Source organism: Vidua chalybeata, chromosome 36 (genome assembly GCF_026979565.1).
Source record: "Vidua chalybeata isolate OUT-0048 chromosome 36, bVidCha1 merged haplotype, whole genome shotgun sequence".
In the NCBI taxonomy this organism is placed as follows: Eukaryota; Metazoa; Chordata; class Aves; order Passeriformes; family Viduidae; genus Vidua; species Vidua chalybeata.
This window is the reverse complement of record NC_071565.1, coordinates 144,794-171,059: the sequence shown is the minus strand read 5'-3', so window position 1 is coordinate 171,059 and position 26,266 is coordinate 144,794. Positions and strand designations below refer to the sequence as shown.

Below are 26,266 nucleotides of genomic sequence, written 5' to 3'. Positions count from 1 at the left end.
CAGTAGCCACACCCATCCTCGCGGTAGCCACGCCCACCCCAGCAGTAGCCACACCCCAATTCCCGATCGCCACCCCCCCACCCCCGAGGTCCCCCCTCCCCTGCCCGCCGCCCCCCCTCGGGCGTGGCCAGCGCGGAGGCGGCGTCGGTAGCCAAGGAAGGATCCGGGGTTTATTCGCTGCGGTTGAACAGGAGCCCGAGCGCGGGGGGGGGGGGGGAGGGGCGGGGAGCGCCCCGCCCCCATAAATCCATATTTATAGAATTCCATATTTATAACCCCCCCTCCCCCCCCCCCACCCCCCCCCCCCCAAAAAAAAAAAAAAAAAAAACCAAAAAAAAAAAAACAAAAAACCAAAACCAACGAAACCGCCCCCGCCCCTCCCCCCGCCGCGCTCGGGGCCACCCCGGGGCGGGGCTGGCGAGGGGGGGGAGGGGCGGGGGGGCCCCCCCCAGGCCCCGCCCCCCCTCAGTCGTCGATGCAGATCACCTCCCCCCCCCGCGGCTCCTTCCGCTCCAGCGCCTCCGCCTCGCGCTTCACCAGCACCGCGGGGCCGTTCGAGGCTGGGGGAGGGGCACGGGGGGGTCAGGGACCCCCACCCCACCCGTGGGACCCCCCCCACACATGGGAACCCCCCCCAGAGACCCCCACCCATGGGAACCCCCCCCAGAGACCCCCCACCCATGGGAACCCACCCCCACCCCGCTTCACCAGCACCGCGGGGCCGTTCGAGGCTGGGGGAGGGGCACGGGGGGGGTCAGGGGGGGTCAGGGACCCCCACCCCACCCGTGGGACCCCCACCCCACCCATGGGAACCCCCCCAGAGACCCCCACCCATGGGAACCCCCCCCCACCCCCACCCCGCTTCAGCAGCACCGCGGGGCCGTTCTAGGCTGGGGGAGGGGCACGGGGGGGTCGGGGGGGGGGAAGGGACCCCCACCCATGGGTGACACCCCTGGGACCCCCTCCCCCTCCAGGGACCCCTCCCCAAATGACCCCTCCAAGGACCTCCCTCCTTCCCCTCCCCCCACCCAATGACACCCTCAGGGACCCCCGAGAGCCCCCCCCCCCACGGACCAGAGACCCCCCCAGTGTCCCCTTTCTGTCCCCCAGTGTCCCCAGTTTGTCCCCCAATGTCCCATGTGTCCCCCCCGTGTCCCATTTCTCCCCTCAGTGTCCCCAGTTTGTCCCCCCAGTGTCCCATTTCTGTCCCCTAATGTCCCGTGTGTCCCCCCAATGTCCCATTTGTCCCCCCAGTGTCCCCTTTCTGTCCCCCCAATGTCCCGTTTCTGTCCCCCAATGTCCCATTTCTGTCCCCCGTGTCCCATTTCTGTCCCCCGTGTCCCATTTCTGTCCCCAATGTCCCCTTTCTGTCCCCCGTGTCCCCTTTCTGTCCCCCAATGTCCCCATTTCTGTCCCCCGTGTCCCCTTTCTGTCCCCCAATGTCCCATTTCTGTCCCCCAATGTCCCATTTCTGTCCCCCGTGTCCCCTTTCTGTCCCCCAATGTCCCATTTCTGTCCCCCAATGTCCCCATTTCTGTCCCCCGTGTCCCCTTTCTGTCCCCCAATGTCCCATTTCTGTCCCCCAATGTCCCCATTTCTGTCCCCCGTGTCCCGTTTCTGTCCCCCAGTGTCCCCTTTCTGTCCCCCAATGTCCCATTTCTGTCCCCCAATGTCCCATTTCTGTCCCCCGTGTCCCATTTCTGTCCCCCAATGTCCCATTTCTGTCCCCCGTGTCCCCTTTCTGTCCCCCGTGTCCCCTTTCTGTCCCCCAATGTCCCATTTCTGTCCCCCAATGTCCCCATTTCTGTCCCCCAATGTCCCATTTCTGTCCCCCGTGTCCCATTTCTGTCCCCCAATGTCCCATTTCTGTCCCCCGTGTCCCATTTCTGTCCCCCAATGTCCCATTTCTGTCCCCCAATGTCCCATTTCTGTCCCCAATGTCCCATTTCTGTCCCCCGTGTCCCATTTCTGTCCCCCAATGTCCCATTTCTGTCCCCCAATGTCCCCATTTCTGTCCCCCAATGTCCCATTTCTGTCCCCAATGTCCCCATTTCTGTCCCCCATGCCCCATTTCTGTCCCCCAATGTCCCCATTTCTGTCCCCCCAGTGTCCCATTTCTGTCCCCCCAGTGTCCCATTTCTGTCCCCCGTGTCCCCCGGCTCACCGGAGATGAAGGAGCCCGGTGGCATCTGGCTGTAGTTGGCCCCCCCGGGGTGGGGGAGGGCTCCGGCCGGGGGGGTCCCGAAGGTGCCCCCGTAGCTCGGGGGGGTGGCGTAGGGCCCCGGCGGGAAGGTCTGGGGACAGGGACAGGGACACGGGGTCACCTCCGGGGTCACCTCCGGGGTCACCTCCGGGGTCACCCCCCCACCGCTGTCACCTCCTGCTGTCACCTCCGGGGTCACCTCCTGGTGCCACCCCCCCTCTGTCACCTCCCACTGTCACCCCCCCGCTGTCACCTCCCACTGTCACCTCCCACTGTCACCCCCCCGCTGTCACTTCCCACTGTCACCTCCTGGTGCCACCCTCCCACTGTCACCTCCAGGGTCACCTCCCGGTGCCACCCTCACCCCCACGGCCAGGGGTGTCCTCAGGACAAAGTGTCCCCAAGGTCACGGGTGTCCCCAAGGTGGTGGACAATGTCCCTGGGGCCAGGTGACAGGGTGGCAATGCTGATGTCCCCAGGGCAGGGTGACAGTGTGACAATGTGACAGGGTGACAGTGTGACAGGGTGACAGGGTGACAGTGTGACAGGGTGACAATACCGATGTCCCCAGGGCAGGGTGACAATGGCAGTGTCCCCAGGGGTCACTCACGGGCAGGGGGTGGCTCTCGGTGCCCTTGCTGGCCAAACCGCTGAGGATGCCCTGGTGGCAGGGGCAGGGTGACAATGTCCCCAGGGCAGGGTGACAGTGTGACAGGGTGACAGGGTGACAGGGTGACAATGGCAGTGTCCCCAGGGGTCACTCACGGGCGGGGGGTGGCTCTCGGTGCCCTTGCTGGCCAGGCGGCCGAGGATGCCGTGGTGGCAGGGGCAGGGTGACAATGTCCCCAGGGCAGGGTGACAGTGTGACAGGGTGGCAGTGTGACAGGGTGACAATGGCAGTGTCCCCAGGGGTCACTCACGGGCGGGGGGTGGCTCTCGGTGCCCTTGCTGGCCAGGCGGCTGAGGATGCTGCGCTCGGACATCTGCAGGCGGGCGGCGATGGGGGGGATGCGGGACAGCGTGGCCGGCAGGCGCGTCACGTCCGCCTTCATGTCGCTCAGCAGCTCCTCCAGCTGGTTCAGCACTGCCCGCGGGGCCGGGGGGGACAGAGAGAGAGAAAGAGCCGCCCGTCAGCGCCGGGGGGCCGTCCCGCACCCGCTCGCAGCCTACTCGCAGCTTACTCACAGGTTACTCGCGGGTTACTCGCGGGTTACTCGCGGGGAGGGGGTGGGTGGGAGATACTCACGTGAGAATGGGGGGGTGGGGAGAGGGAGGGGGAGGAGCTGGGAGTTACTCAGGGGGTACTCGGAGCTTACTCGGGGGGTGTGAGTAGGGTGGGAGTACCCGGGGGGTGCTCCGGAGTTACTCGGGGTGTACTCCTGACTTACTCTGGGTGTACTCCTGACTTACTCGGGGTGTACTCCTGACTTACTCAAGGTTTACCCCTGTCTTACTCAGGGTGTGCCTCGCCCACAGCAGAGATACCCCAGGTGTGCTCCTTACTCTGAGTATCTCCTCGAGGTACTCCAGAGATACTCCAGGGTTACTCCCGCCTTACTGCAGGCCTGCACACACAGGGCTACTCTGTGGCTACTCTGTGGCTACTCCTCGGACACGGCGGAGGTGACTCCGGTGTGCTCTGGAGTTACTCCAGGGATATTCCTGGCATTAAATACACCAGGGATACTCCGGGTTTACTCAGCTCATCCCTCCGGAGTCCTCTGGGCTTTACGCATTAATTACACCGGGGATACTCCGGGCTTACACCGGGGTGCTCCGGCGCATGCAAACACCGGCGCTACTCCAGGCTTACTCCCAGCATGCACTGCGGGGATACTCCGGGGATACTCCACCAAAACACCCCCGGGCGAGGAGGAAGGGAGGGAGGGAAGGGAGAAGGGACCAAGGCGTAAACTACTCCAGAGATACACACAGGACGGCACTAGGAACATACTCCAGCTTTACACCACAGCTACTCAGCAGAGCCACCTCAGCGCCAAGCCACAACCCCTCCATGCACCTCCCTCCTTACACTGGCTTTACTCCGATCTTACTCCGAGCTCACTCAGAATTTACGAGGACTTTACTCAGAACTTTACTAAGACTTTAGTCCGACTTCATGCCGACCTTATTCAGACTTTACTCTGACTTTATGCTGTTCGTACTCCGACTTTACTAGGGCTCTACTCCGAGCTTATTTGGACTTTACTAGGTCTTTACTGGGACTTTAGTCCGACTTTACTCCAACCTTACTCGGACTTTACTCCAACCTTATTCTGACCTAATAAAATCCTTTATTAGGACTTAGCTCCGACCTTAACCTGACTTTAGTCCGACTTTACTCGGACTTTACTGGCACCTTAATCTGACTTCACTTGGACTTTACTGGCACTTTAATCAGACTTTACTGGCACCTTAATCTGACTTTACTGGGACTTTACTGGCACCTTTATCAGACTTTACTGGCACCTTAATCAGACTTTACTTGGACTTTACTCAGACCTTAATCCGACTTTACTGGGACTTTACTGGCACCTTAATCTGACTTTACTCAGACTTTACTGGCACCTTAATCAGACTTCACTGGGACTTTAGTGGCACCTTAATCAGACTTCACTGGCACCTTAATCCGACTTTACTCAGACTTTACTGGCACCTTAATCAGACTTTGCTCGGACTTTACTGGCACCTTAATCAGACTTTACTGGGACCTTTATCAGACTTTACTGGGACCTTACTCCGACTTTACTCGGACCTTACTCCGGCCTCGCTCGCGCTTCCCCCGCGCCCCGGCACCCCGGCGCGGCCCAGCCCCCGCGGAAGCGCACGCAGAGCAAGGAGACACCGGGAGGCGGCGTTGGGAGCAGAACCCCTCTTTAATGGCGTCACACAGCGCGTACAGAGCAGCGAGGCGGGCGCTACACCGGGCGTCCGCGCCGGGCGCGCCGGCCCTGCCGCCTCTTACCCTTGTGCAGCACGGCGTTGGCCGGCTTGTTGCCCGCCAGCGACTCCTTGGACAAGTGCTGGTGGCTCTCGGCCAGGCACTCGACCTCGGCGAAGCGCGTGTTGAGGGCCATGGCGGGGTGGCTGGGGTCCTGCGTCATGTTCAGGTAGGCGGCGCGGCGCAGCTGCTCCTCGATCACCAGCGCCTGCTCCAGGAGCTGCGGCGGGGCAGGGGGGCGTCAGCGGGGCAGGGGGCGCGGGTGGGGCCGGCCCCGACCCCATCAACAGCTGGAGGGGCTGGCCCCGACCCCATCAACAGCTGGAGGGGCTGGCCCCGACCCCATCAACAGCTGGAGGGGGCAGCCCTGACCCCATCAACAGCTGGAAGGGCTGGCCCTGACCCCATCAACAGCTGGAGGGGCTGGCCCCGACCCCATCAACAGCTGGAAGGGCTGGCCCTGACCTCATCAACAGCTGGAAGGGCTGGCCCTGACCTCATCAACAGCTGGAGGGGCCAGGTGTGGGTGGGGCCGGTCCCGACCCCATCAACAGCTGGAGGGGCCGGCCCCGACCCCATCAACAGCTGGAGGGGCCAGCCCTGACCCCATCAACAGCTGGAAGGGCTGGCCCTGACCTCATCAACAGCTGGAGGGGCCAGCCCTGACCTCATCAACAGCTGGAGGGGCCAGGTGTGGGTGGGGCCAGCCCCGACCCCATCAACAGCTGGAGGGGCCGACCCTGACCCCATCAACAGCTGGAGGGGGCAGCCCTGACCCCATCAACAGCTGGAAGGGCTGGCCCTGACCCCATCAACAGCTGGAGGGGCCAGGTGTTGGTGGGTCCAACCCTGACCTCATCATCTGGAGGATCCAGGTGTTGGTGGGGCCAGCCCTGACCCCATCAACAGCTGGAGGGGCCGGCCCCGACCTCATCAACAGCTGGAGGGGCCAGGTGTCCAGACACCCACCTATGACCCCATCAACATCTGGAGGGTCCAGCCCTGACCTCATCAACAGCTGGAAGATCCAGGTGTTGGGTCCAGGTTTGAGGTAAACCCAACATCTGGAGGATCCAGGTGTTGGTGGGTCCAGCCCTGACCTCATCAACAGCTGGAGGGGCCAGGTGTTGGTGGGGTCAGATGTGGGGAAACCCAACAGCTGGAGGTCCCAGGTGTCCAGACACCCACCCACCTATGACCTCACCAACAGCTGGAGCATCCAGCTGTTGGTGGGTCCAGCCCTGACCTCACCAACATCTGGACGACACAGATGTCCAAGCGCCCAACCCTGACCTCACCCAACACCTGGAGAGCCCAGGTGTCCAACCCTGACCTCACCCAACACCTGCAGCCCCCACCCAGGTGTCCGAGCACCCTCGGCTCCCTTCCCGCTCATCCCAGCCCCTTGTGCAAGGCCACCCTCGCTGTCACCCCCGTGCCACCCGGTGCCACCACGGGCGCTGACCTTGAAGCGGCGCGCCAGGAACTTGTTCTTCATCTCCAGGAAGTTGCCCTTGGAGGCCTCGCCCTTGAAGGGTTCGTTGATGACCCCGAAGGCGCCGTCGTTCTGGATGTCGGTCCAGCGCGCGTAGCCGTGGCTGCGCGCTAAGGACTGCCACCGTGTCACCGTGTCACCTGTCACCCTGCCACCGTGTCACCGTGTCACCTGTCACCCTGCCACTGTGTCACCGTGTCACTGTGTCACTGCTACACCCTGTCCCCAAATCCCCCTTACACGGCACACGGAGCCGTGGCTGCGCGCTAAGGACTGCCACCGTGTCACCGTGTCATTGTGTCACCGTGTCACCTGTCACCCTGCCACCGTGTCACCGCTACACCCTGTCCCCAAATCCCCCTTACGTGGCACATGGAGCCGTGGCTGCGTGCTAAGGATTGCCACCATGTCATTATGTCACTGTGTCACCCTGCCACCGTGTCACCCTGTCCCCAAATCCTCCTTACACAGCACACTGAGCCGTGGCTGCGCGCTAAGGACTGCCACCGTGTCACCCTGCCACCATGTCACCATGTCACCGTGTCACCGTGTAACTGTGTCACTGCTACACCCTGTCCCCAACATCCCCCTTACACAGCACATAGAGCCGTGGCTGCGCGCTAAGGACTGCCACCGTGTCCCTCTGTCACCGTGTCACCTGTCACTGTGTCACCGTGTCATTGTGTCACTCTGTCACCTATCACTGTGTCACTGTCACCTGTCACCATGTCACTGTGTCACCTGTCACCATGTCACTGTGTCACCTGTCACTGTGTCACACTATCACCTGTCACTGTGTCACCTGCCATCGTGTCACCGTGTCACCCTGTCACTGCATCATCACATCTCCCTGTCCCCAACATCCCCCAGACACAGCACACCACGAATGGATGCCACCCTCTCCTGGCTGTCACCCTCACCGTGCTGTCACCCTCACCGTGCTGTCACCCTCACTTTGTCACCCTCACCGTGCTGTCACTGTCCCCAGCCCGAGGACACCCCAAATCCCTGCGGTGACACCAAGGATACAGGACGATCCCGGCCAGCAGCCTGGTGCCAGTGTCACCCTCACCGTGCTGTCACTGTCCCCAAATCCCCGCGGTGACACCCCAAATCCCCGTGGTGACACCAAGGATACAGGACGATCCCGGCCAGCAGCCTGGTGCCAGTGCCACCCTCACCGTGCTGTCACTGTCCCCAAATCCCCGCGGTGACACCCCAAATCCCCGCGGTGACACCAAGGATACAGGACGATCCCGGCCAGCAGCCAGTAGTCGTGGCGCCGGTGCCAGATCTCGTTGAGCTTCCCCGAGGAGATGGCGGCGCGCTCCTCGTTCTGCCACAGCGTGTGCAGCTCTGCCGGGGGGCAGCGGGTCAGGGGGTCCCCTGGGGTGTCCCCTGGGTGTCCCCGGGTGTCCCCTGGGTCTCCCCTTGGTGTCCCTGACTGTCCCCTGGCTATCCCTGGCTGTCCCGGGGTGTCCCCTGGGTGTCCCTGGCTATCCCTGGCTGTCCCCGCTGTCTGCTGGCTGTCCCCAGGTGTCCCCGGGTGTCCCTGCCATCCCCTGGGTGTCCCCGAGGTGTCCCTGGCTGTCCCTGGCTGTCCCTGTCTATCCCCTGGCTGTCCCTGGCTGTCCCCTCCCTGTCCCCGGCTATCCCTGGCTGTCCCCTCCCTGTCCCCTGGCTGTCCCCTGGCTGTCCCTGGCTATCCCCTCCCTGTCCCCTGGCTGTCCCCGGCTATCCCTGGCTGTCCCTGGCTGTCCCTGGCTGTCCCTGGCTATCCCCTCCCTGTCCCTGGCTGTCCCCTGGCTATCCCTGGCTATCCCTGGCTGTCCCTGGCTGTCCCCTCCCTGTCCCTGGCTATCCCCTCCCTGTCCCCTGGCTGTCCCCGGCTATCCCTGGCTGTCCCCTCCCTGTCCCCTGGCTGTCCCTGGCTGTCCCTGGCTATCCCTGGCTGTCCCCTCCCTGTCCCTGGCTGTCCCCTCGTGTCCCCGGGTGTCCCCGTGCTCACCCGTGAAGCCGCCGTCGGCGATGTTGAACATGAACCGCGGCTTCTCGGCCCTGTCCTCCCGCCGGCCGTTGGGCCGCGCGTCCGGCCGGGGCTCCTTCTCGGCCTTCAGCTCCTCTGCGGGGCGGGGACACGTTTGGGGGGTCACGGACAGGTTTGGGGGGGTCAGGGACTCGTTTGGGGGGTCAGGGACAGGTTTGGGGGGGTCAGGGACTCGTTTGGGGGGTCAGGGACAGGTTTGGGGGGTCACGGACAGGTTTGGGGGGGTCAGGGACTCGTTTGGGGGGTCAGGGACAGGTTTGGGGGGTCACGGACAGGTTTGGGGGGGTCAGGGTTTCATTTGGGGAGGTCAGGGAGATGTTTGGGGGGGACAGGGACACGTTTGGGGGATGAAGGACTTGTTTGGGGGGCCAGGGACAGGTCTGGGGGGGTCAGGGACAGGTCTGGGGGGTCAGCAACATGTTTGGGGTGTTAGAGACATGTTTGGGGGGTCAGGGACATGTTTGGGGAGGTCAGGGAGATGTTTGGGGGGGTCAGGGACTCGTTTGGGGGGTCAGGGACTCATTTGGGGGGTCAGGGACAGATTTGGAGAGTCAGGGACAGGTTTGGGGGGGTTGGGGACACATTTGGGAGGTCAGGGACACGTTTGGGGGGCACAGGGACGTGTTTGACCCCCCCCCGGGCACCCCAAAACACCCCCAGCCCCCCTGAAAATCAGCCAACAATAAATGAGATAAGGGGTGAGTTAAGCCCCACCCCCTCCAGTTTAGGCCACTCCCCTTTCCATTAAACCCTGCCCACTCTGCATTGGGCCACGCCCTTTCAGTTAAGCACCACCCACTCTGTTAGGCCACTCCTCTTTCCATTAAGCCCCACCCACTGCAAGTTAGGCCACGCCTCCTATCAAACACAACACAGTCTTGCTTAGGCCACGCCCCTTCCTCTAAGCCCCGCCCCCGGCACCTCTTTTGGGGTCGGGGTCCCCCGGGCGCTCCTTGGGCTCCTCCTCCGGGGCCTTCTCGTCCCCCTTGTCCAGCCCCGGAACCTTCTCGGCCTCGGCTCCTGCCAGGGCAGCGGGGCGGGATTCGGGGTTTGGGGCTTTTGGGGTTTTCCAGGGATTCGGGGTTTGGGGCTTTTGGGGTTTGGGGTTTTTGGGATTTGGGGTTTTCCAGGGATTTGGGGTTCTGGGATTTGGGGTTGTTGGGATTTGGGGTTTTGGGGGCTTTCCAGGGATTCGGGGTTTGGGGTTTTTGGCATTTTCCAGGGATTCGGGGTTTGGGGCTTTTGGGGTTTTCCAGGGATTCGGGGTTTGGGGCTTTTGGGGTTTTCCAGGGATTCGGGGTTTGGGGTTTTTGGGGTTTGGGGTTTTCCAGGGATTTGGGGTTCTGGGATTTGGGGTTGTTGGGATTTGGGGTTTTGGGGGCTTTCCAGGGATTCGGGGTTTGGGGTTTTTGGGGTTTGGGGTTTTCCAGGGATTTGGGGTTCTGGGATTTGGGGTTCTGGGATTTGGTGTTCTGGGATTTGGGGTTTTCCAGTGATTTGGGGTTTTTGGAATTTAGGGTTTCTGGGATTTGGGGTTTTGGGGATTTGGGGTTTCTGGGATTTGGGGTATCCGGGATTTGGGGTTTCCTGGGATTTGGGGTTTCCTGGGGGGTCTCACCTGGCCGCTCCTCGCGGGCCGGGGGCCCTTCGGCCTCGGGGTCCCTGTGGCCGGGTCCCTCCTCCTCGTCCCCCTTGCGGGGCCCTTCGGCCTCGCTGCCATCGCCCGGTGACGGTGGCACCTCGGGGACAGGAGGCTGCGGGGACAGGGCGGGGCTGTCACCCTCGGTGTCCCCATGGGGACATCACCCCCCCTCCGAGAGTGACAGTGAGGGGGGGACACGGGGACAACGGTGGGGAGGGGACAGGGACGGGGATGGGGACAGGGACAGAAGGGTGGGGACAGCTGGGGACAAGGATGGGACAAGGATGGGGACAGGGACAGGAGGGTGAGGACAGCGCTGGGGACAGCTGGGGACAGCCAGGACACAGCTGGGGACAAGGATGGGACGGAACTGGGGACAAGGAGAACGTGACTGGGAACAGGGAGGACGTGGTGGGGACAAGGTTGGGGACAAGGTTGGGGACAGTTGTGCCACTCACATCTGTCTCCATCTTCTCGGGGCCTTTGGGCTCCTTCTCGTCCCTGGTGTCACCCTCGTCCCTGTCCGGGGGTGGCCCTGGCCCGTCCCCGCGCTCGCTGGGCGCCGGCGTGGCTGGGGACAGGGGACATCAGGACATCGGTCCCCATCCTGTCCCCAGACGTGTCCCCATTCCTGTCCTCAGCCATGTCCCCTGTCCCCATGTCCCCATCCCTGTCCCCGTGCCTCCAGCTGGGTCCCCATGTGCCCAGCTGTGTCCCAGTGTCCCCATCCCTGTCCCCGTGTCCCCAGCCATGTCCCCATCCCTGTCCCCATGTCCCCATCCCTGTCCCCATGTCCCCAGCCGTGTCCCCATCCCTGTCCCCGTGTCCCCAGCCATGTCCCCATCCCTGTCCCCATGTCCCCATCCCTGTCCCCATGTCTCCAGCCGTGTCCCCATCCCTGTCCCCGTGTCCCCATCCCTGTGCCTGTGTCCCCAGCCATGTCCTCATTCCCTGTCCCTGTGTCCCCAGCCGTGTCTCCATCCCTGTCCCCGTGTCCCCATCCCTGTCCCTGTGTCCCCATCCCTGTCCCCGTGTCCCCATCCCTGTCCCCGTGTCCCCAGCCCTGTCCCCATCCCTGTCCCCGTGTCCCCAGCCGTGTCCCCATCCCTGTCCCCGTGTCCCCAGCCGTGTCCCCAGCCGTGTCCCCATCCCTGTCCCCGTGTCCCCAGCCGTGTCCCCCAGTACCGGGCGTGGGGGGTGCGGGGCTGGGGGGGCCGCTCTGCTCGGGGCTGGGGGGGCCGGTCTTGGCGGGGGAGGAGGCGCGGGACGAGCGCTTGGAGTCGGCGCTGGGCTCGGGGGCCAGCTCGGGCAGCGACCAGCGGCCGTTGATGTGCTCGAACTCCTGCACCTGGGGAGGGACACAGCAAGGTCAGGGCACCCCAAAAACCCCCCAAACCCTAAAAACCCATCCCCAAAACCCCAAAAAGGGACCCTAAAACCCCCCCAGGGCCCAGCTCGGGCAGGGACCAGCGGCCGTTGATGTGCTCGAACTCCTGCACCTGGGGAGGGACACAGCAGGGTCAGGGGACCCCAAAAACCCTAAAAACACACCCCAGAAACCCCCCCAAACCCCAAAAATCAACCCAAAAAAACCTGCCCAAGGGACCCTAAAAGCCCCCCAAGGAGCAGCCTGGGGGGACTCCAAAAACTGACCCAGGTGTGTCCCCAGGTGTGTCCCCAGCTATTCAGGCTGTCCCCAGGGGTGTCCCCAGGTGTTCAGCCTGTCCCCCAGGCTGTCCCTGGCTGTCCCAGGTGTGTCCCCAGGCTGTCCCAGGCTGTCCCAGGCTGTCCCAGGCTGTCCCAGGTGTGTCCCCAGGCTGTCCCAGGTGTGTCCCCAGGCTATCCCAGGCTGTCCCCAGGCTGTCCCAGGCTATCCCTGGCTGTCCCAGGTGTGTCCCCAGGCTGTCCCAGGTGTGTCCCCAGGCTGTCCCCATGCTCTCCCAGGTTGTCCCAGGCTATCCCTGGCTGTCCCAGGTGTGTCCCCAGGCTGTCCCCATGCTGTACCTTTTTCTTGACGAGGGACATGACGCCGATGCGGGTCAGCACCTGCTGCCGGGACAGCCCCTCCCGGGGGACGCCGTCCGCGAAGGTCTCGGAGCCGTCGGCGCCCGGCTCGCACAGGTGGCGCATGAACAGGGACACGTAGGCCCTGGGGACAGCGCTCAGGGCCACCGCCTGTGCCACCACCCCTGCCTGTGCCACCTGTGCCACCGCCCCTGCCTGTGCCACCGCCACCGCCTGTGCCACCACCCCCGTGCCCACACACCCTGCCCCGGGGTCACTGTCCCCACAGATCCCGTCCCCAGGATCCCTGTCCCCATAGGTCACAACCCCAGGGTCTTTGTCCCCAAGGTCCCTGTCCCCAAAGGCACTCATCCTCATGGTCCCTTGTCCTCAATGTCCCTTGTCCCCGTAGATCCTGTCCCTACTGTCCCCGGTGTCCCCAGTGTTCCCACTGACCCTGTTGTCCCTGATGTCCCCGCTGTCCCCAGTGTCCCCGCTGTTCCCACTGTCCCCAGTGTCCCCAATGTCCCCAGTGTCCCCGCTGTCCCCAATGTCCCCGGTGTCCCCGGTGTCCCCGCACCATCAGCCCGTCCCCTCGTCACGGCGCCCGTGGGGGCTGTGCCGGTCACGGCAGGGATCTGCCACCGCTCTGGCGTCCCCTGGGCCACACCCGGCCCCCCGAGGGACACGGGGACATCGGGGGTGGCTTTGTGTCGGGCTGAGGGGGACACGGCCTCGTCCGGTCCCCAGGAACACCGACAGCGACGGCGCTCGGCTGAGTAAGGGCTCATCACGTGGCACGGGGACATCGGGGGACATTGGGGACATCGAGGGACACTGGGGACATTGGGGACATCGAGGGACATTGGGGGACATTGGGGGACATTTGGGACATCGAGGGACATTGGGGGACACAGACATGGGGGGACACCAGGGGACATGGGACAATGGAGGGCACTGGGACACACAGGGAGATGAGGGGACACGGGGACAATAAGGACATGGGGACAAATGGACACAGAGGACATGGGGACACACGAGGACAAAGGACATGGGGACACACGGACACCTCGCTACTCTGCCACCACCTGTCCCTGGTGCCATCATCTGTCCCTGGTGCCATCATCTGTCCCTGATGCCACCGCCTGTCCTCGACGCCACCTCGTGCCACTGATGCCACCGCCTGTCCTTGACACCACCGCCCCTCCCCAGCGCCACCACCCCTCCGTGGTGTCCCCAGCTGTCCCCTGTGGTGTCCCCAGCTGTCCCCGTTGTCACCTACTTGAACTCCTTCTCGGTTTTGCCCCGCAGGTCCCGCACGAGCCACTGGGACGTGAAGGCGTCCTGGGGGGGCATCCCCCAGCGCATGACGGCGTTCAGGAAGGCCTTGCGCTGCCTCGTGTTGAACCCCAGCACCTGGGGACATCGAGGGGACATTGGGGACATCGGGGGGTCAGGGGGACGCGGGGGACACAGGTGACAGGGGACACCCTGCCATCATCCCCCAGGACATGAGGGTGTTGAGGAAGGCCTCGTGTTGAACCCCAGCACCTGGAGAGATCGAGGGGACACTGATGACACTGGGGACATCGAGGGGACATCGGGGACATTAGAGACATTGAGGGGACATTGGGGACATTGGCTGTCTGGAGACCCCCTTGCCTTGTCCCCACACAGGGGGACAGTGGGGTCCAGGTGACCCCTGACCCTCTGATTTGGGCACCCAGGTGCTGAGAGGTCACTCAGGTGTCCGAGCACCCCCTGACCCCCACCAGGAGGTGACTCCGGTGGCCCCGGGGTGTCCCCAGGCCCCGGGGTGTCCCCAGTGTCCCCTCACCTCGATGTTGCCGCCCACCCGGGCCAGCAGTGGGGGGAGGGGTTTGTCCTTCTCGTTCCGCAGCTGCCGCTTGGACTGACGCCGGCCTGGGGGAGGGCAGGGGTCAGCACCCCCCACGGCACCCAGACCCCCCCTTGGGGACAACCCTGACCCCCCCATGGCACCCTGACCCCCCTTGGGCCACCCTGATCCTCCCTGGGGCCACCCAAACCCCCCTTGGGGACACCCTGACCCTGCCCTTGGGCCACCCAAACCCCCCTTGGGGACACCCTGATCCTGCCCTTGGGCCACCCAAACCCCCCCTTGGGCCACCCTGACCCTTCCCAGGACACCCTGATCCCCCTAGGGCCACCCAAACCCCCCCTTGGGCCACCCTGACCCTTCCCAGGACACCCTGATCCCCCTGGGGCCACCCAAACCCCCTTTGGGGATACCCACCCCCCACCTTGGGCCACCCTGACCCCCCCGGGGCCACCCTGACCCCCCTGAGGCCACCCAAACCTCACTTGGGGCCACCCAAACCCCCCTTGGGGCCACCCAAACCCCCCCTTGGGCCACCCTGACCCCCCTTGGGGCCACTCACCCTCGGGCCGCTCGTCGAAGTCCTCGTCCTCCTCCTCGGAGCCCACCGAGTACTCGGACTGGTTGTCTGGGGGACACGGCAGCGTTGGGGACACTCGGTGCCACCCCAGTGTGTCCCAGTGCCACCCCAGTGTGTCCCAATCCCTCCCAGTGTGTCCCAGTGCCACCCCAGTGTGTCCCAGTGCCACCCCAATGTGTCCCAGTCCCTCCCAGTGTGTCCCAGTGCCACCCCAGTGTGTCCCAGTGCCACCCATCCCAATGTGTCCCAGTCCCTCCGTGTGTCCCAGTGCCACCCCAGTGTGTCCCAGTGCCACCCATCCCAATGTGTCCCAGTCCCTCCCAGTGTGTCCCAGTGCCACCCCAGTGTGTCCCAGTGCCATCCCAGTGCGTCCAGTGCCATCCCAGTCCCTCCCAGTGCCCACCTTGGTCCTCCTGGGCCGCGTCGTTGTAGTTGCCCTGCTTGCGCACGCGCTTGCCCAGGCTCCATCCCAGTCCCTCCCAGTCTGTTCCAGTGCCATCCCAGCGTGTTCCAGTCTGCCCCAGTGTGTCCCAGTCCCTCCCAGTCCCTCCCAGTGCCATCCCAGCGTGTCCCAGTGTGTCCCAGTGCCATCCCAGTGCCCACCTTGGTCCTCCTGGGCCGCGTCGTTGTAGTTGACCTGCTTGCGCACGCGCTTGCCCTTGCCCAGGTTGCGGGCCAGGTCCTCCTGCTGCTGCTCGTAGTGGTGCCGCAGCAGCTTCTCCCAGTAGTCGGGGTCCACGTTCTCCTCCTGCTTGATGATCTCCCGCTCGATCTCCTCGATCTGCCGGACACTCGGGGTCACCCGGGGTCACCCAGGGTCAGCCGGGGTCACCCGGGGGTCACCCAGGGGTCAGCGCCGCGTCGGTCAGCGCTGGGGACGGCGTGACCAGCAGCGGCGTCCCTGTCCTTGGTGTCTCCAGCATCATCATCTCCATCTCCATCTCCATCATCATCATCATCATCTCCATCATCTCCACCATTCCCATCATCATCATCACCATCATCATTTCAATCATCTTCACCATCATCTCCATCATCTCCATTATCTCCATTCCCATCATCATCATCGCCATCATCTCCACCATTCCCATCATCATCATCGTCATCATCGCCATCATCTCCACCATTCCCATCATCATCATCGTCATCATCGCCATCATCTCCACCATTCCCATCATCATCATCGTCATCATCGCCATCATTTCCACCATTCCCATCATCATCTCCATCATCTCAATCATCTCCACTATCCCCACCATCATCATCACCACCCCCATCATCATCCCCACCTTGATCATCATCATCATCCCTATCCCCATCATCATCATCCTCATCATTATCATCATCATCCCCATCTCCATTGTTCCATCATCTTCATCTCTGCTGTCCCCATCATCTCCATCATGTCCATCCTCTCCAGGGTCCCCAACTCCATCATCCCATTGTCCCAAATCCCATTGTCCCCAATCCCATTGTCCCAAATCCCATTGTCCCCATCCCATTGTCCCAAATCCCACTGTCCCCAATCCCACTGTCCCCAATCCCATTGTCCCCACCCCACTGTCCCCATCACTGTCACCTCCACCATCTCCAACGTCCCCATGTCCTCCACCCCCCAGCATCTCCTCTCTCCATCCCCTCCAGGCTCCCCAGCTCTGCCATGCCCGTGTCCCCTGGTGTCCCCTGGTGTCCCCGGTGTCCCCTGGTGTCCCCGGTGTCCCCTGGTGTCCCCCGGTGTCCCCAATGTCCCCGGTGTCCCCAGCACACCTTGTCCTCCTCCCTGACGACGTACTGGGCCACCTTGAAGGAGCTCAGGTACTCGTTCATGTTCTGCACGTCGGCGTCGTCGGTGGCGTCCTGGTTGCGGTCCAGCAGCCGCGCGATGGCCTCGTTGTCGTAGTGGATGACGCTGCTGTCCTCCTCCTTGTTGTCCCCTGCGTGGCCACACGGCGTGACGCGCTGGCACGCGGCCGGACACGCTCCAAGGTGATGTGACACGGCTTTGTCACACCCCGACATGGCCCAACATGGCCCAGTGTGGCTTTGTCACATCCCAAGGTGATGTGACACAGCTTTGTCACACCCCGACATGGCCCAACATGGCCCAGTGTGGCTTTGTCACATCCCAAGGTGATGTGACACAGCTTTGTCACACCCCGACATGGCCCAACATGGCCCAGTGTGGCTTTGTCACATCCCAAGGTGATGTGACACGGCTTTGTCACACCCCGACATGGCCCAACATGGCTTTGTCACATCCCAAGGTGATGTGACACAGCTTTGTCACATCCCAACATGGCCCAACACGGCTTTGTCACATCCCAACGTGATGTGATACGGCTTTGTCACATCCCAACATGGCCCAACGTGGCTTTGTTACATCCCAAGGTGATGTGACACGGCTTTGTCACACCCCGACATGGCCCATCATGGCCCAGTTCAGCCCAGTCCAACCCAATATGGTCCAACATGGTCCAGTCCAACCCAACACAGCCCAACATGACCCAGTCCAGCCCAGCCCAACCCAGCACGACCCAGTCCAACCCAACATGACCCAGTCCAGCCCAGCCCAGTCCACTCCAACCCAACATGGCCCAGTCCAGCCCAGTCCAACCCAGTATGATCCTCCATGACCCAGTCCAACCCAACACGGCCCAGTCCAGCCCAGTCCAACCCAATATGATCCTCCATGACCTAGTCCAACCCAACATGGCCCAGTCCAGCCCAGTCCAACCCAGTATGATCCTCCATGACCCAGTCCAACCCAACACGGCCCAGTCCAGCCCAGTCCAACCCAGTATGATCCTCCATGACCCAGTCCAACCCAGCCCGGCCCAGCCCAGCCCAGCCCAGCCCGGCGCGGGGCCCACCCTCGTTCTCGTCCTTGAAGAGCTCCTCGGTGCCGAACTTGAGGATGTCGTCGAGCTCCTGCTTGGACATGGAGCCGGCCTTGGAGCCCAGCCCCGGGCGCACCACCAGGTGCGTCAGCATCATCTTGCGCTTGGCCACCTGCGTGATCCGCTCCTCCACCGAGGCCCGCGTCACGAAGCGGTAAATCATCACCTTGTTGGCCTGGCCGATGCGGTGAGCGCGGCTGAAGGCCTGAGAGGGAGGGGACAGGTCAGGGACATGGTGGGGACATCATGGGGATACCCCAGAGACACGTCAGATGGGATGGGGACACACCAGGGACACGGCAGGGACATGAGGGGACACCCTGGCTGAGGTGGTGAGCGAGGCTGAAGGCCTGAGAGGGAGGGGACAGGTCAGGGACATGGTGGGGACATGGTGGGGACACCCCAGGGACACCCCAGAGACATGTTAGATGGGATGGGGACACACCAGGGACACCCCAGAGACACGTCAGGGACACGTCAGATGGGATGGGGACACCCCAGAGACATGAGGGGACACCCTGGCCGAGGTGGTGAGTGTGGCTGAAGGCCAGAGAGGGAGGGGACAGGTCAGGGACATGGTGGGGACACAGCAGGGATGTGTCAGATGGGATGGGGACACCCCAGAGGCACAGCAGGGACATGAGGGGACACTCTGGCCAAGGCGGTGAGCAAGGCTGAAGGCCTGAGAAAACGGGGACACTGTGGGGACACTGTGGGGACATCGTGGGGACACACCAAGGACACCCCAGAGACACAGCAGGGACACGTCAGATGGGATGGGGACACAGCAGGGACATGAGGGGACACCCTGGCTGAGGTGGTGAGCGAGGCTGAAGGCCTGAGAGGGAGGGGACAGGTCAGGTGACATGGGGGGACATCATGGGGACATTGTGGGGACATCATGGGGACACACCAGGGACATGTCAGGGACATGAGGGGACACCCTGGCTGACGCTGTGAGCCCCACTGAAGGCCTGAAAGGGACAGGGACATCGTGGGGACATCGTGGGGACACCGCAGGGACTTGGCAATCAGGGGAGACACGGAGCCAGGGAGGGTGACACTGGCCAGGTGACATGGCTGAGAGGTGACACAGGCCAGGTGCCCGGTGCCAGGGATGGCACTGCACAGGTGACACTGGCCAGGTGCACAGTGCCAGGGGATGGCACTGCACAGGTGACAGTGTCCAGGTGCACAGTGCCAGGGGATGGCACTGCACAGGTGACACTGGCCAGGTGCACAGTGCCAGGGGATGGCACTGCACAGGTGACACTGGCCAGGTGCACAGTGCCAGGGGATGGCACTGCACAGGTGACACTGGCCAGGTGCCCGGTGCCAGGGATGGCACTGCACAGGTGACACTGGCCAGGTGCACAGTGCCAGGGGATGGCACTGCACAGGTGACAGTGTCCAGGTGCACAGTGCCAGGGGATGGCACTGCACAGGTGACAGTGTCCAGGTGCACAGTGCCAGGGGATGGCACTGCACAGGTGACAGTGTCCAGGTGCACAGTGCCAGGGGATGGCACTGCACAGGTGACACTGGCCAGGTGCCCGGTGCCCACCTGGATGTCGTTGTGGGGGTTCCAGTCCGAGTCGAAGATGACCACGGTGTCGGCCGTCGCCAGGTTGATGCCGAGGCCCCCGGCCCGCGTCGACAGCAGGAAACAGAACTGCTGCGCCCCCGGCGCTGCCCCCCTGGCGTCAGTGACGGACCCAAACGCCCCAAATCCACCCCAAAAACACCTGAACTCCCCCTGTCCCCTGTCCCCATCCCCTGTCCCCATCCCCTGTCCCCATCCCCTGTCCCTACTGTTGAAGCGGTCGATGGCCACCTGCCACAGGGCCCTGGTCCATCCCCTGTCCCTGTCCCCTTCCCCTGTCCCTGTCCCCATACCCTGTCCCTCTCCGTGTCCCTGTCCCCGTCCCCATCCCCTGTCCCCATCCCCATCCCCTGTCCCTGTCCCCATCCCCGTCCCCTGTCCCTGTCCCCATCTCTCCTCCCTGTCCCTGTCCCTGTCCCCTGTCCCCTCTCCCTGTCCCCATCCCCTGTCCCCTGTCCCCTGTCCCCTCTCCCTGTCCCCATCTCCTGTCCCTGTCCCCTCTCCCTGTCCGTGTCCCTGTCCCCATCCCCTGCCCCTGTCCCCTGTTCCCTGTCCCCATCCCCTGTCCCTGTCCCTGTCTGTGTCCCTGTCCCCATCCCCTGTCCCTGTCCCCTGTCCCTTGTCCCTGTCCCCTGTCCCCTGTCCCCATCCCCTGTCCCTGTCCCTTGTCCCTGTCCCCATCCCCATCCCCTGTCCCTGTCCCCATCCCCGTCCCCTGTCCCTATCTCTCCTCCCTGTCCCTGTCCCCTGTCCCTGTCCCCATCCCCTGTCCCCTGTCCCTGTCCCCTGTCCCCTCTCCCTGTCCCCATCCCCTGTCCCTGTCCCCTCTCCCTGTCCATGTCCCTGTCCCCATCCCCTGCCCCTGTCCCCTGTCCCTGTCCCCTGTCCCCTCTCCCTGTCCCCATCCCCTGTCCCTGTCCCCTCTCCCTGTCCGTGTCCCTGTCCCCATCCCCTGCCCCTGTTCCCTGTCCCCATCCCCTGTCCCCATCCCCTGTCCCCTGTCCCCATCCCCTGTCCCCTCTCCCTGTCCCCTGTCCCCATCCCCTGTCCCTGTCCCTTGTCCCTGTCCCCGTCCCTGTCCCTGTCCCCATCCCCTGTCCCTGTCCCCATCCCCTGTCCCCTCTCCCTGTCCCCTGTCCCCATCCCCTGTCCCTGTCCCCTGTCCCTTGTCCCTTGTCCCTTGTCCCCTGTCCCTACCGTTGAAGCGGTCGATGGCCTCCTGCCGCAGCGCCCCGGTGATGCCGCCGTCGATGCGCTCGTACTTGTAGCCCTCGTAGTCCAGGAAATCCTCCAGCAGGTCCAGCATCTTCGTCATCTGCGCGTACTGGTCAGACTGGGAGCAACTGGGAGGGACTGGGAGAGGCTGGGGAGCCTGCACTGGGCACACTGGGAGGGACTGGGAGGGACTGGGGAGCCTGCACTGGGCACTCTGGGAGCGACTGGGAGGGACTGGGAGGGACTGGGAGAGGCTGGGGAGCCTGTACTGGGCACACTGGGAGCGACTGGGAGCGACTGGGAGAGGCTGGAGACCCTGCACTGGGCACACTGGGAGGGACTGGGAGGGACTGGGGAGCCTGCACTGGGCACTCTGGGAGTGCTGGGACTGGCACTGGGCAGACTGGGAGGGACTGGGGGTGCTGGGACAGCCCATACTGGGCAGACTGGGGGGATTTTGGGGTCCCACCTGGGAGAAGATGAGCACCCGGTGGTTCTGGGGGTGGTTTTGGGGTATCTCAGGGATAATTTGGGATATTTTGGGCTGGTTTTGGGGTCCCACCTGGGAGATGAGCACCCAGTGGTTCTGGGGTTGGTTTTTGGGTATTTCTGGGATACTCTGGGATATTTTGGGCTGGTTTTGGGGTGTTTCAGAGACATTTTGGGGTGTTTTGGGGGTGTTTTTGGGGTCCCACCTGGGAGAAGAAGAGCACCCGGTGGTTCAGGGGGTGGTTTTGGGGTATCTCAGGGATAATTTGGGATATTTTGGGCTGGTTTTAGGGTCCCACCTGGGAGAAGATGAGCACCCAGTGGTTCTCTAGGGATTTTGGGTGGTTTTGGGGTATTTCAGGGACATTTTGGGGTGTTTTGGGGGTGTTTTTGGGGTCCCACCTGGGAGAAGATGAGCACGCGGTGGTTCTGCTCCTTCAGCTTGCGCAGCATCTTCTGCAGCAGCAGCAGCTTCCCCGAGGCCTTGATCAGGGCCCCGCCCTCGTAGGCGCCGCTCGGCAGCTTCGGGGACTCCTGGGGACAGGGACAGCGCCAGGTCACCCACGGGGACAGCACCAGGTCACCCACGGGGACAGCGCCAGGTCACCCACAGGGACAGCACCGGGTCACCCACGGGGACAGCACCAGGTCACCCACGGGGACAGCGCCAGGTCACCCACAGGGACAGCACCGGGTCACCCACGGGGACAGCGCCAGGTCACCCACAGGGACAGCACCGGGTCACCCATGGGGACACTGCCAGGTCACCCACGGGGACAGCACCGGGTCACCCACGGGGACAGCGCCAGGTCACCCACGGGGACAGCACCAGGTCACCCACGGGGACACTGCCAGGTCACCCACGGGGACAGCACCGGGTCACCCACGGGGACAGCACCGGGTCACCCACGGGGACAGCGCCAGGTCACCCACGGGGACAGCACCGGGTCACCCACGGGGACACTGCCAGGTCACCCACGGGGACAGCACCGGGTCACCCACGGGGACAGCACCGGGTCACCCACGGGGACAGCGCCAGGTCACCCACGGGGACAGCACCGGGTCACCCACGGGGACACTGCCAGGTCACCCACGGGGACAGCGCCAGGTCACCCACGGGGACACTGCCAGGTCACCCACGGGGACACTGCCAGGTCACCCAAGGGGACAGCGCCAGGTCACCCACAGGGACACTGCCAGGTCACCCAAGGGGACAGCGCCAGGTCACCCACAGGGACACTGCCAGGTCACCCACAGGGACAGCGCCAGGTCACCCACGGGGACAGCACCGGGTCACCCACAGGGACAGCGCCAGGTCACCCACAGGGACACTGCCAGGTCACCCACGGGGACAGCACCCACAGGGACACGCGTCCCCCCCATGATCTCCGTGTCCCTCTGTCCCTGCCGTGTCACTCCAACCCCTTCTTGTCCCCACATCTCTCCATGTCCCCAAGTCCCACCAGCCCACATCCCTGTGTCCCCTCCCTGTCCCCATGTCCCACATCCCTTGAACCCTCCCATGTCCCTCCGTGTCCCCTCCCTGTCCCCATGTCCCACAACCCTCCAGCCCTCAAACTCCCCCACAACCCCCAGCTGTCCCCATGTCACCGCTGTCCCCGTGTCCCCCCACATCCCCCATCTGTCCCTGCTGTCCCAGTGTCCCCATGTCTCCCCACACTCCTGGTGTCCCCATGTCCCCACATCCCCTGGTTGTCCCCACGTCCCCGCTGTCACTGGTGTCCCCATGTCCTCCACACCCCTGGCTGTCCCCATGTCCCCATGTCCCCACTGTCCCCATGTCCCCTCTGTCCCTGTGTCCTCCCACACCCCCTGGCTGTCCCCACATCCCCGCTGTCCCTGTGTCCCCATATCCCCCCACACCCCCAGGTGTCCCTGCCGTCCCCGTGTCCCCATGTCCCCCCACACCCCTGGGTGTCCCCGGTGTCCCCGTGTCCCCATGTCCACCCACACCCCCAGGTGTCCCCATGTCCTGATGTCCCCCCACACCCCCAGGTGTCCCCATGTCCCCATGTCCCCCCACACCCCCGGGTGTCCCCGGTGTCCCCGTGTCCCCACCATGGCGGCCACGGGGAACAGGTAGGGGTGGTTGCAGCACTTCTTGAGGTCCATCATGATGTTGAGCAGCGACACCTGGTTCCCCCCGCCCCGCGAGTTCAGCGCCTCGAAGTTCCTCGTCAGGATGTACTTGTAGTACTTCCTGCGGGGACAGCGGTGCCACCGGCCGCTCTGGGGACACCGCGGCCGCTCCGGGGACACCGCGGCGGTGGCGGGGCTGGGGACAGCCCCGCGGGGAGGGGACAGCGGCCTACTTCTGCATGGGGCTGAGCTCCACGCGCACGATCAGCTCCGTCTTGGCCGGCATGTTCTTGAAGACGTCGGCCTTGAGGCGCCGCAGCATGTGGGGGCCCAGCAGGTCGTGGAGCTTCTTGATCTGGTCCTCCTTGGAGATGTCAGCAAACTCCTCCAGGAACCCCTCCAGGTTACTGGGGACACGGGGACACGGGGACAGGGTGAGCGAGGGGACGTGGAGGGGACACAGGAACCCCTCCAGGTTACTGGGGACACGGGGACACGGTCAGTGTGGGGACACGGGGACACAGTCAGCGAGGGGACATGGGGACATGGAGGGGACAGAGAAACCCCTCCAGGTTACTGGGGACACGGGGACACAGTCAGTGTGGGGACACGGGGATGGGGTGAGCGAGGGGACATGGAGGGGACACAGGAACCCCTCCAGGTTACTGGGGACACGGGGACACGGTCAGTGTGGGGACACGGGGACACAGTCAGCGAGGGGACATGGGGACATGGAGGGGACAGAGAAACCCCTCCCAGAGTAACCCTCCAGGTTACTGTGAACAGGGGGACACGAGGACACGGGGACAGGGTCAGTGTGGGGACATGGAGGGGACACAGGGGTTACTGGGGACAGGGGACAGGGTCAGCGAGGGGACACCAGGATTTGGTGGGGCAGGAGGTGACACAGGGGACACAGGTGGCACAGGTGACACAGGTGACATGGGGACACAGGAGATGACACAGGTGACACAGGAGGTGGCACAGGTGGCACAGGTGGTATGGGTGACACAGGTGACACAGGAGGTGGCACAGGTGGCACAGGTGGTATGGGTGACACAGGAGGTGGCACAGGTGGCACAGGGGACACGAGAGGTGGCACAGGGGACACGGGGGACGCACTTGAAGCGCTCGGGCGTGAGGAAGTTGAGCAGGTGGAAGAGCTCCTCCAGGTTGTTCTGCAGCGGCGTCCCCGTGAGCAGCAGCTTGTGCTCGATCTTGTACCCGTTCAGCACGCGGAAAAACTGCGGGGACGCGGCCTCAGACCCCAAAATCCACCTGGGCACCCCAAACCCACCTGGGAACACCCCTGATCCCCCCACCTGGGCACCCCAAACCCACCTGGGGAGCCCCAAATCCACTGGGGACAGCCCAAAATCCACCTGGGCACCCCAAACCCACCCGGCAACACCCCTGATCCCCCCACCTGGGCACCCCAAACCCACCTGGGCACCCCAAACCCACCTGGGAACACCCCTGATCCCCCCACCTGGGCACCCCAAACCCACCGGGGGCAGCCCCAAACCCACCTGAAACCCTCCAAACCCACTGGGGACAGCCCCAAATCCACCTGGGAACCCCAAAATCCACCTGGGGCACCCCAAAATCCACCTGGGACACTCCTGATCCCCCCCTCAGACCGCAAAATCCAACAGGGACACCCCTGACACCTGCCTGGGCACCCTCAGACCCTGAAATCAGGGATCCCCCCGGTTTTGGGGTGCCCCCCGCTCACACCCCCAGCTTTTGGGGTGCCCCCCAGCCCCATGCCCGGGTTCTGGGGCGCCCCCCACCTTGGACTGGTTGTTTTTGAGGCGGTGGGCCTCGTCCACCACCAGGCAGGCCCAGCGGATGGAGCCCAGCGCCGCCTGGTCGATGGTGATGAGCTCGTAGGACGTGAGCAGCACGTGGAACTTCACCTGGGCCTCGCGCTGCGGGCACGGGGAGGGCTCAGCGGGGACCCCCGAGCCCCACCCAGAACCCAAAACAGGGAAAAACCCCACCCAGAGCCCCCCGGCACCCAAAACAGGGAAAAAAACCCACCCCGGCACCCCAAAACGGAAAAAACCCCACCCAGAACCCCAAAACATGGAAAAACCCCACCCAGAACACCCCTGGCACCCCAAAAACATGGAAAAACCCTGCCCAAAACCCCACCCAGAACCCCAAAACATGGAAAACCCCGCCCAGAACCCTCCCAGCACCCCAAAACATAGAAAATCCCCACCCAGCACCCCAAAACATGGAAAAACTCTGTCCAGAACCCCCCAAAACCCCCCCGCCCCCCAAAACATGGAAAAAAACCCACCCAGAACCCCCCCGGCACCCCAAAACAGGGTAAAACCCCACCCAGAACCCCAAGGTGACCCAAGTATCCAGGTGCCACCCCGCTGTCCCCCAGGTGTCCAGGTGTCACCTCCCTGCCCCCTAGGTGCCACCCCCAGGTGTCCAGGTGCCACCCTGCTGTCCCCCAGGGGTCCCCCAGGTGTCCAGGTGCCACCCTGCTGTCCCCCAGGTGTCCAGGTGCCACCCCCAGGTGTCCATGTGCCACCCCCAGGTGTCCAGGTGCCACCCCCAGGTGTCCAGGTGCCACCCTGCTGTCCCCCAGGTGTCCATGTGCCACCCCCAGGTGTCCAGGTGCCACCGCCAGGTGTCCAGGTGCCACCCCCAGGTGTCCATGTGCCACCCTGCTGTCCCCCAGGTGTCCAGGTGCCACCCCCAGGTGTCCCAAGTGCCACCCCCAGGAGTCCAGGTGCCACCCCCAGGAGTCCAAGTGCTACCCCCAGGTGTCCATGTGCCACCCCGCTGTCCCCCAGGTGTCCAGGTGCCACCCCCAGGTGTCCATGTGCCACCCCCAGGTGTCCAGGTGCCACCCCAGGTGTCCCCTGCCCCTCACCTTCATCTTGAAGGCCTTCTTGCCGCCCTTCATGGCGTTGTCGTCGAAGGAGAACTCGTTCTCGCGGATGATGGCCCTGCTGTCCTTGTCCCCGGTGTAGGTGACAACGTAGAAGGCCGGGGCCCACATCTGGAACTCGCGCTCCCAGTTGATGATGGTGGAGAGCGGCGCGCTGACGAGGAACGGGCCCTTGGTGTGGCCCTGGGGGACACTGTGTCACACGGGGCCAGGCCCTGGGGGACACGGTGTCACACGGGGACACGCCCTGGGGACACGGGGACAGGCCCTGGGGACAC

General features: G+C 64.0%; 1 protein-coding gene across 3 annotated transcripts in view; it reads right to left on the bottom strand.

Annotated features, from left to right (window-relative positions):
- Positions 1-144: 144 nt before the first annotated feature.
- The window catches only part of CHD3 (chromodomain helicase DNA binding protein 3), a 49,048-nt gene continuing 22,926 nt past the window's right edge, over positions 145-26,266 (bottom strand). For all 3 annotated transcript variants that reach the window (XM_053968569.1, XM_053968570.1, XM_053968571.1), the window contains 26 exons: positions 25,971-26,171; positions 24,868-25,005; positions 24,197-24,318; positions 23,308-23,481; positions 23,054-23,195; positions 21,377-21,508; positions 20,468-20,585; positions 19,232-19,356; positions 17,641-17,872; positions 16,538-16,704; positions 15,374-15,551; positions 14,753-14,818; positions 14,170-14,255; positions 13,615-13,748; positions 12,333-12,477; positions 11,514-11,676; positions 10,787-10,899; positions 10,305-10,440; positions 9,608-9,706; positions 8,648-8,761; positions 7,887-7,995; positions 6,610-6,742; positions 5,169-5,364; positions 3,124-3,287; positions 2,165-2,294; positions 145-560 (listed from right to left, as the gene is read on the bottom strand). In XM_053968569.1, the coding sequence (XP_053824544.1) occupies positions 466-560; positions 2,165-2,294; positions 3,124-3,287; positions 5,169-5,364; positions 6,610-6,742; positions 7,887-7,995; positions 8,648-8,761; positions 9,608-9,706; positions 10,305-10,440; positions 10,787-10,899; positions 11,514-11,676; positions 12,333-12,477; positions 13,615-13,748; positions 14,170-14,255; positions 14,753-14,818; positions 15,374-15,551; positions 16,538-16,704; positions 17,641-17,872; positions 19,232-19,356; positions 20,468-20,585; positions 21,377-21,508; positions 23,054-23,195; positions 23,308-23,481; positions 24,197-24,318; positions 24,868-25,005; positions 25,971-26,171 (3,612 nt within the window). In that variant the 3' untranslated portion in view covers positions 145-465. The remainder of the gene's footprint in view (positions 561-2,164; positions 2,295-3,123; positions 3,288-5,168; positions 5,365-6,609; positions 6,743-7,886; positions 7,996-8,647; positions 8,762-9,607; positions 9,707-10,304; positions 10,441-10,786; positions 10,900-11,513; positions 11,677-12,332; positions 12,478-13,614; positions 13,749-14,169; positions 14,256-14,752; positions 14,819-15,373; positions 15,552-16,537; positions 16,705-17,640; positions 17,873-19,231; positions 19,357-20,467; positions 20,586-21,376; positions 21,509-23,053; positions 23,196-23,307; positions 23,482-24,196; positions 24,319-24,867; positions 25,006-25,970; positions 26,172-26,266) is intronic.